At 35.9% G+C, this 10133-nt stretch overlaps 3 protein-coding genes across 3 annotated transcripts in view; all 3 read right to left on the reverse strand.

Annotated features, from left to right (window-relative positions):
• Positions 1-3944: 3944 nt before the first annotated feature.
• On the reverse strand, positions 3945-6376 carry LOC112457751 (odorant receptor 4-like). The gene is made up of 5 exons (XM_025020970.1): positions 5219-6376; positions 5029-5128; positions 4772-4882; positions 4145-4300; positions 3945-4023 (listed from the first exon to the last, which is right to left on the reverse strand). Exons 1-5 carry the CDS (start codon positions 6040-6042, stop codon positions 3970-3972), a joined length of 1245 nt encoding a protein of 414 aa, XP_024876738.1. The 5' UTR covers positions 6043-6376; the 3' UTR covers positions 3945-3969.
• Positions 6377-6618: 242 nt separating this feature from the next.
• Positions 6619-8911, reverse strand: LOC112457746. Its single transcript, XM_025020961.1, has 6 exons — positions 8089-8911; positions 7884-8000; positions 7822-7831; positions 7252-7437; positions 6944-7099; positions 6619-6769 (listed from the first exon to the last, which is right to left on the reverse strand). Exons 1-6 carry the CDS (start codon positions 8901-8903, stop codon positions 6716-6718), a joined length of 1338 nt encoding a protein of 445 aa, XP_024876729.1. The 5' UTR covers positions 8904-8911; the 3' UTR covers positions 6619-6715.
• A 1024-nt stretch (positions 8912-9935) lies between these two features.
• LOC112457753 (odorant receptor 4-like) overlaps positions 9936-10133 on the reverse strand; it is a 2399-nt gene continuing 2201 nt past the window's right edge. Inside the window, exon 5 of the mRNA XM_025020972.1 lies at positions 9936-9943. Coding sequence (XP_024876740.1) covers positions 9936-9943 — 8 coding nt within the window. The remainder of the gene's footprint in view (positions 9944-10133) is intronic.

Consider the following 10133-nt stretch of genomic DNA (forward strand, 5'->3'; position numbering starts at 1 on the left):
GACGCGCGGTATTGATTGCAAGGTCGTCGAATATACGCTTGCGCTCAAATTGCAGACATTTTTCTGTCTGCGCACAGTTCACCGTCTGACATTGTGTGAAGCGTTTTTGTTCGAAACTCTAGCATTGCCGTAAAAACACATTCTGTCTGTTTCTTTTAGCTGTACTGGTTGAACTAGGCTGAACTGGTGCAATAAGTTAGAGTGAGACAAGTATATTTTGTGTGCACCAGTTCAGTCAGTGCAGCTAAAAGAAACAGACCAAATAATTGGCGAAAAAGTGATGATTTCAAGATAAACTCCTGTCGTAGTTTATTTATTTATTTTTTTGAAAATGCGAGATTTAAATAAAATGCAAAATGAAGATTTATTGCTAATATAAAATATAAGTGCATTGGAGATACAAGTGTGTATATTAACCCTTAAATGCCACACCTCTCAAGAATCTCGTAAGTTCACTGAGGGGTCTAAAAGACCCTAGCATGAAAAATGTCTCCTTACTCATTGATTTTTTGATCTTTAGTTATGACAATTTTTTTCAATGTTGTTCAAGGTCTAGAAAAGAGTATAAAATGCTAATATTGTTTAAATTTCAATTTCGACATAGTATAAAAAATTAAGTAAACTGAGTACTGCTAAGTGTACACACGGGTAGGTCAATCACTCAACTATCATTAATGGGAGCATGAGCTCTATTTTTGGCAAAAACATTTGAAAACATTTCATTTTAAAGGGTCTGGGGTCCGCTGGACCCCACTGGTCATTTAAGGGTTAAAAATCATATTGTTTTCTATCATGTTTATCTTTGATGACAGTTTTGAAATTGAAGTGTGTATTTAGAAAAACGATATAAGTAAATGTAAATGGAGTAGCACTAGCCAAATGTTTCGACATTTAATTTAATTTATTTTATTGTTAAGAATTTAAGTATAAACATTTGATTTGTTAAATGTTTATTGATGTAGCAAAGCGTGAAAACGTTGAAGATATTCGATAACCATAGAAAGAAATATGACAAAAGAGCTATGCTATATTGTTGTTATTCCATTCCTGTGACGATAACAAAATATGAAATTATTTATTTTACTAATAATTTTCTCATTAAATTAAAAACGCATGTGTTTACATTACAAAATTTTCTTTTTTAAACAAATAAGAATTGCATATAAAAGAACGTATGAAATGTTAATAATCCGTATTTAACAGTGAACATATGATACAAAAATGTGTTTAAACTTTTTTTTTTTACAAAAGAAGCAAAACGAGGTAACATTGAGAACAGTTAATAGAAGCTAAATTTATATTAATTTCTATTTATAAAGTAAATCTTTATATATTTATAAAAATTAAAAAATTATCCACTTTTCTTCTTTTGTATATATCTTTTGCATATATATCTTATTTATTTGCTTATTCATATAAAATTTCTATTTAGACAATTATAGAATACAGACAATTTTTTCTGCAATGATGCAACACTCACCTCAATGACTGCACGTGGTGTTTCATGATATATGATAACTGCCACACGTAGCTTGGAATACATGCGACTGCTTTGTGCACTTTTTACAAGGCTTTCTATGCCATCACGACTTCAATTTGATCGCAAGCGTGAGCTACGAACATAACTGCCAAGCAACACATCGCCGCCACCGCGACGTTGGATAAGACGGTAGCAGATAACCATTGCGCACAAAAAATCAACACATAAGTCGGGATAAAATGGAAGTAAAAAATGGTATCGAAGCCGGGGTAAGATATTGGTCTAACAGTGATATTCTGTTTATCGATTGCGATGTGCGACAGAAACGACATCACAGTATGCCAAGTATATATATACACATGAGTATTACACAAAATTTGGATAACACATGGCTTTTGGCCGTATTCTTAATCACGATTTTTCGATGATCCTCTTGCTGGACCACACGTCAATCGACACTTAGCACGCGAATACATTGCCGAATGCTCTTATGATGAATCACTAGGAAAAAATATTTTAGTATTGTCATAGACATAGTTTATTGTTTAGCGGAGCTAACAATTTGATTCTATCACTTGTGGTAGTATGTTTCGAGAACTAATCAGAAAGAAATTGAGCCCAGATTAGTATAACACAAATGATATCGTCGCCAAAATCTTCTCGATCGTTGAGGGGTGTCTGAATATATACCAGTGGCCAAATTCCGAGCACTCGTTCCCTCTTGCAATTCACATTCGACCAAGAGATTAAGCTTGGCCATACTACCGTTTCGAGGGTACGCGAACGACTGATTCGAGAACGACTGGTTTACCATCACGCTATCGACAAAGACTTTGTCGATAGCGTGATAGTAAAAAATTGCGCATGACAATCGCAGATGCTTTCGACAAAGTTTGGATGGGAAAGAAAAAAGATAGCATGCACGCGCACGAAAAAACAATTTTATCGAGGGGAACATTGCTGTCACAGAAGAGACGGTTGTATTACTACCTACACAAAGGGTTTTTCTGCAACATGCAAAACTGCTTGCGCTATTTCTGTGCATTTTTTTCACTGAGCGATTAAGCTGTCTTTTTAAATTAAATAAAATGATATGATTTAAAATGGAGTGATTTATGGAGGCAGAAAAGTTGAATATCGTGTCTTAATAACAGGTATACTTTTTTTTAGAAATATTGTTTTGTTAAAAGTGTATTCATAAATATGTATATTATCTGTTTTCATCTTTTAGAAACATACAGGTAAAACGTCTTATTTAATCAGTCTTATTTCTTAATTTTAAAACTAACATGAATTTTTTATAGATGTAATTTATGCATTAAATAGTTTATTTAACATGCATACATTTTTATCTTAAAAAATATTTAATAATGTTTTTTGCGCCAGAGAGAATCTGAATGATTGCATGTTATTTTACGTTCTGTCAAACGGCAGTTCGGAGCAAGTTTAAATATGCGACCGATGTTTTCAGAACCTACAAAGTGCAGTGCATGAACTATTATCGTACTAAATTCTACTTGCTACAAACTTTGTTTAAATTTAATCATTTTCATTCTTTTACATTTAATGTATTTCTATTTTGAAATAAGACTTACACATTTTGAATTATACTTACATTTCCAAAATTAGCGAAAGAGAAACTTATCAATCTTCCAGCGGTAATTTGCACCGAATGTCGAGACATATTGATTATCAACATCAGGTTAAGAGCGACTTTTCCCGGTAAATTATACCATTCAATTTTAAACGAAATATGCCCGACTTTGCTGCACTGTATATCCAATTTCGTATAATATTTGCGAAGGATGTCGAAGGTGCGCGAACGACTGACTAATACCGTCGATTGTAAAACTGTAGAAAATTTGCGCATGACCACAATCAGTACTTTCAGTGATATATTAGGGAGAACAAAAGAAGGAGAAAAGTATAAAGGGAGGAGAGGATACCACAGACTTGAAAAATCGATTTTATGCTGAAGAGAGATGTATAGCTTGAGTTACATGTTATCAGCTTACAATATTATTACATAAAAGTGACTACACTCACACTGCCTTAAATTTGGAAATATTTTTTGATTAATTTGTAAAATATGATTTAGTAAGTAAAAATTGAAATTAATATTATAGTAACATCTGTTCTTTTTCTATGAAATATATTTGAGCAACGTTTATCAAGCTGACATAGCCATTTTAGCATAAAAAATAAAACTTTCGAATAAAACATGTATAGAAATTTAATATTCTTTTGTTGCTAATTTGTTGCTCTATTTCGGATTTTCTTGCTGCAGCTATTTGAGCATGCATAAATACGCGATCAGCAGAATGCTATATGTACACATAGTATATATAAAAAATATTTTGATCGACAATATATAGTTATTTTATTAATATATATATATATTTTTTTCTATACAATATATTTATTATAATAAAAATATATCTATCTGTCAAATTTTAAGTAATAAGGGCTATCTACATGTAACGTAAATTCTATTCCGTAACCGTACGAAGTAAATTTAAATACACTACCGATGTTTTGAGTACCTGAAAGCGATAATAGTCTGAGAATTACAAAAACTAAGAAAGAAAAAATATACAAAGACACGTTATTAATCAAGTTCAGCAAATTACTTGAGTAATAACAATAATTGTGTGAGAAACTCACTGCACCGAATGTATTAATGGATAAATCGAAAATTTTGCCAGCTGTGAGTTTAGGCGGGTAATGAGACATCGCGATGATTAGCACGAGACTAAGAGCTTTATTCCCAGATAAACTGTACCAATTGATTTCGTAGACAGCGGAACCAATTTTGCTATACTGATGAAAGTAAAACATTAGTATAAATGTATTCATATTATTTGTAATGCAACATTACAAATACAAAACTATTATCTACTTTAAAATTCACTGTACATAGATTATAAATTTTAAAGCCGTACCATGTTTGTATTTAACTGGACAACTAATGCCGCTGAGAGATTTTGCACAAGATCTTAATAATTAAAGACTGTGTTCCCATATTTACTGTCAGTACTGAAAATTTATAGTATGCGTGACGTAAACTACAGATTTTTAGTACTGGCAGTGAATATGGGAACACAGCTTAAATAAAGTACATTTTAAACAAAAATATTTTGAAGTACTTTAACAAAAAGATATTAATAATTATATTTTCTCTCTTTTCTGTTATAAATTTTTGTATTGCAGAATTAAACTAATTAACGTGATATAGTTAAAAATAAGCCTGTGAAAAACTTTCTTATATCCTAAAAACATTATGAAAATTACCTGTTCCACGAGGAGTTCACCGATATAACAAAATATTAGAATGTTGAACGTAAAGGATATCAACAAGATGAAATATGTCAAGATCGCCACGGCGTCACTGTTTTCCCACTCCTAGGAAGATCAGGTAAAATGGAAGGTAAAATGTACTATTGTAAAGTTCGACAAAACCAGAACCTGGCAAACTAAATCTGTACACTGCTTTTAGAAAAGGCCATCACAATTATCGTGACGTTATATTATAGTATCTTTCTCTTTACCGTTAGGCAATAATGCTCAAGCAAACATATGATTAAAGTGGATGCCACTATTTCCATTAAACATATTTCGCGTAGCACTTCCTCCACGTTGGTCGAAAATCTAGAAGCGTGTCACGTATCTATCCGAAAATCTAGAAAATTACGCGTCGTGTGTATCTACTTGGACACTCTCATCACACTTTCTACTTACCTCAGTACTCGCACATGATGCTTCGCTATCATACTTAGCCGGTCCTTCACGGTGGTGCCCTTGCTCCATTTTCCTTCGATCAAGTCGTCCAACAACGTCATTAGTATTTGTACTTGTCCGCACGCGTGCGTCACAAAAATCGCCGCCAAGCTACACGCTGCCGTCGTGATGTTATACGTGACCAGCGCGAACAGGCAGTGAACGCAGAACACGATCTCGTAAGCGGGGCTGGCTTGGGGATCGAAAAACAGATCGTAACCGGGATAAGTGTGTAATCTGATCGTGTAATTTTCGTTGATCTTCCGTCTGGAAGATAACGGCATGATTGTGTGGTAGGACAGTCCACCGATGTACAGGAAAAGCGCGCACAGCGTGGTAATCCTGCGTCCAATCAGCGCGTTCTTCAGCATTATTCCGCGATGATCTTGATATTGCATGACTCGCCAGTCGTCCTCGACGTGTTGAATGCATTTTCCGAATGCGGCAGCGCGCGCACCGAGGTAACAATACTTGATCGTGCTAGTCAGGCAGAAGCCAATTGGACCGAAGAGCTTGACTTTGATGTTGATATTCTTTTCGCGAAACAGAGTGTACAGTCCGGCGGGTATCAGGACGAAACACAGAGCGGAGAAGCACGTGACGATCAACGCTATCGAGACGAGCTTCTCGTTCCGCGACGGATGATGGCCGTAGATCGGGTGCCACATGCCGATCGGCTTCAGAACCCAGCGGCACAGCTGCATGGTGTAGCGTATGTCGTGCTCATGGTGTACATTGTACATCTCGAGCATCTTTCCTGTAAGTCGGGATGATCGATCGTGCATGCTGTCGCCCGCGATGTATAACGACGACTGAAACACGCGGACGTTGCGCGACCTTCCGTTTCCGCGACGCAAGCGCGGGGAAATAATGATTCCAGTATCGCGTGCATGTGCGTTTCATGTCTGTCATGTATGATGGATATGAGGTGCTCGTAGTCATGCGTATGAGAACGGATTGACTTTTCCCCCCGGTCATTGCTCGTTCAATGATGTGCAAGCGCAAAGGGGTTGAAAGTTTATGACAAGTTCTAATATATAGTTCTGTACACAGTGCGTAGCTTTAATATCTTTCAAATAACGTATTGTTGATGACTTCATATTGTTAAAGCATCACATATGATATAAGTATGGATTTTATATATTGTTTTACAATACAGTTGCTTTTCTAATTTTTCCTGATATAGTAAATTTAATTAAATTTTAATTTTAAATTTTAATTTTTAAACACGATACATTTTTGGCCTCAGGATCAATTAAATCATAATAATGAGTTATTATATATGATTTAATTTCGCTTATATTAATATTTTACCTGTTTTAAGACTGAGTGAATGAGATAATGAATGTGATATATGTTAATTTATTATCGATTTCTATACAATATTTGTTGGCAAAAAATATATCCGTATCTATAACAAACTTGCTGCTAGGAACAATAATAAGGAATGTATAAATTTCATTGCGTAACTGTCCGAAGTAAATTTAAATACACTACGGATGTTTTAAGTACCTAAAAACAATGTAAACTTTAGAAACGTGAATTTAATAATATTAAATTAATAATAATTAGGTAACAATAACAAGTAAATTAATATAAAATAAATATAAAGAAATAAATATATAAATGGGTTATGTAGGTATACAGTTTACACAAGCAATAACGATAGTTATTTTTGAGACTCACGGTGCTGAAAGTATTAAGGGATAAATCGCAGAACTTGCCAGCCGTAAGTTTAGGTGGGTAATGGGACATTGTGATGATCATAACAAGATCAACAGCCTGATGGCCGGACAAATTATACCAATTAACCTCATACGCAGCCGAACCGATTTTGCTAAACTAATAAAAATAGAAATAATTGAATATTACAATCATGTTTATTACAATTTATTCGAAATAGGGTTGATACACTACGGACTTTTATAGAATTCAATAACTGAAGATACGTCTATAAAAAAATTTTTATTATCAGCAATACCATAAAAAAATACCTCTTCCACGAGGAGTTGGCCGATATAACAAAATATCAGAATGTTGAACGTTAAAGATATCAATAAAATAAAATACGTGAAAATGGCCACGGCGTCGCTATTCTCCCATTCCTGAGAAGACAAACGTATAACTAGGACTGCGTTTCCCTTTGGAAGCTTTCGTACTGAAAGCGTCATTCTATCTTTCTTTAACATATAATGTGCAATAAAAATAGAATACGCTTTCAGCACGAAAGCGTCCAAAGGGAATGCAGCCTAGATGTTTAAGGTAAATGTATATACCAATGCCGTGACACTTAAGATCTATGTCCAGACACCTTTACTATTTTAGTTTTTAAATGAGTGTAACACGAATTAAAATGAAAGATAAAAATATAATATAAGACAAATATTTTTATTTTTGATTTTTTTATTTTAATTCGCGTTATAACTTATTTAAGGAACTAAAATGATAAAAATGTCCAGACATAAGTACGTACATCCAGACATTGGTATATTTACCTTACAATTTATCAGTGAAAGAAGACGATTCTATCTGTTTCGTTACAATTATTATAATATTAAAGAAACATCAGCTATACTACGAAGAGCACGACAGAACTTAATAATATTCAGAAAGATGTGATGTCCGCTATCGTAATCTCCTTACCATTAAGCAATAGTATTCGAGCAAACATATAATCAAGGTTGCGGCCACCAATTCCAGTAAGCATATTTCACGTAATATTTCCTCCACATCGGCCGTAAATCTAGAAACGCGCCATGTATCTACCCCAAATGTCTAATAGAAACGCGTTCGTGCAAACTAACCCGGCACTTTCCCCGTTTTCGTCTCACCTCAGCACACGCACGTGATGCTTCGCTATCAAGCTCAGACGTTTCTCCACCGTGCCTTTAATCCTCTTTCCATCGACTAGATCGTCCAAAAGTGTCATCAATATTTGCACTTGACCGCATGCGTGCGTCGCAAAGGTCGCAGCCAGACTACACGCTGCCGTCGTAGCGCTATACTGTATCATAGCGGACAGACAGTGCATGAAAAAGACGATCTCATAAGCGGGACTTGCTTGAGGGTCGAAATATATATCATATCCCGGATAAACTAATGGTCTGCTCGTGAAGCTACCGTTCGTCTTCGTGTTGGCAATGGCACTGGACAATGGCATGATCGTATGATAGGACATGCCGCCAGTGTAAAGAAAAATTACGCACAGCGTCGTTAGTCTGCGGCCTATCAGCGCGTTTCTCAACATCATTTTACGGTGATCCTGATGTCGCACGACCTGCCAATCACTCTCGACATGTTCGACGCATCTTCCGATCGCCAAGACGCGCGCTCTGAGGAAGCAATACTTGATCGCGGAAGTTAGACAAAAGCCGACCGGTCCGAAGAGCTTGACCTTGATGTCGATGTCCTTCTCGCGGAGCAAAATGTACGGAATGGCGGGTACAAGCACGAAGCACAGACTGAAGAAGCACGCGAGGATCAGCATTAATGAAAGAAGCTTCTCGCTTTGCGACGAACGACCGTAAATCAGGTGCCAGATACCGATTGGATTCAGAATCCACCGACACAGTTGCACGGCGTAGCGTATGTCGTGTTCATATTCTACATTGTGTATCTTGCCTGGAAGTTGGGATCGATCGCGCATGCTGTCGTCCGCAGGCTGCAACGCTGACTGAAATACGCATACGGCAGCGTCTCGATGTCTGGTGGCGACGCAAGCGCGAGGAAATAACGATTCCGAGATCGCGTGCAGGTGCGTCCCGTATGCCTGTCATATGTAACAAGGCAAGGGGAAGACGTGCGTGCACGAGGGACTGTCTCCTTTTCCCAGTCATTGCATGACTGATGATTACGCATGAAAGTGCGTAACGATATAAAGTTTACGAGTTCTAACATAGTTGCTGACGGATATACGCAATCCCCGTCATTTCCATAGTGCGTAACGCAACGTTGGAAAGTAGTCAGAATTACAGTCAATAGAGTAGAGTAAATGCGTAAGGATATAGCTGTATGCACTTTGCGCGTAAGTTTGCGTATATATAACATAGCTTTAGATTTTATTAAGATATAATTAGTTAATTTACAGTTTTAATACTTTTTTTTTTACGCGGGGAAATCTTCGCCTACCGGGTTCCCGAACCTGACCATGAAATGGTACAGGTCCGGTATATGGCCCGGTAGCCCCCTCTTTATGGGAGGGGGAAGACTCCCTCGCCCCCGGGGAGGGGCGAGGGGAGTGCCGGATTTCTACCGATTTCAAGCTTACATTTACGTAAATGATAATTTATGTGACACGATTTATTAACGCGCGCGAATATATATTATATCTAATTTTTATTAAATATATTTTAACGCTCATGTTACTATAATACATCCCGTAACGATGATATCACCGTATTAAACGTAAAAGGTACGAAGTAAATTCAAGTAAGCCACGGCCGCTTTTACTATCTGAAATTTTTCCCTTGCACATCTATTTCTTATGAATAACGACATTGAAAATAATTCTATAAATGAAAATAATTCTATCTATATTTTTACTCACGCTGCAAAAACTGGCCAAAGATAAATCCATAAATATTCCGGCTGTAAGTTTGATCGTAGCATCTAACATGGCCATTATTAATGTTAAACCGAGCGCACCCTTCGGTATACGATACCAGTCTATCTATTTATATTATGAAGCTTTAATGAAAAAGTTCGATTTTTTTGTATAAAGTCAAGTTTAACGAATTTAATAGAAAAATAACGAACTTCTTTAGCTTGAAAAAATTAACTGTAAAGTTGAAAAAATAAAATTTATATTAATCTTTCTTATTGTTATACGTTAACATTTTATCTCAAATATTAAATCATATTTGCAATAAGTATGTAA

This window comes from Temnothorax curvispinosus, unplaced genomic scaffold (assembly GCF_003070985.1).
Source record: "Temnothorax curvispinosus isolate PA1 unplaced genomic scaffold, ASM307098v1 QBEX01008212.1, whole genome shotgun sequence".
Lineage (NCBI taxonomy): Eukaryota > Metazoa > Arthropoda > Insecta > Hymenoptera > Formicidae > Temnothorax > Temnothorax curvispinosus.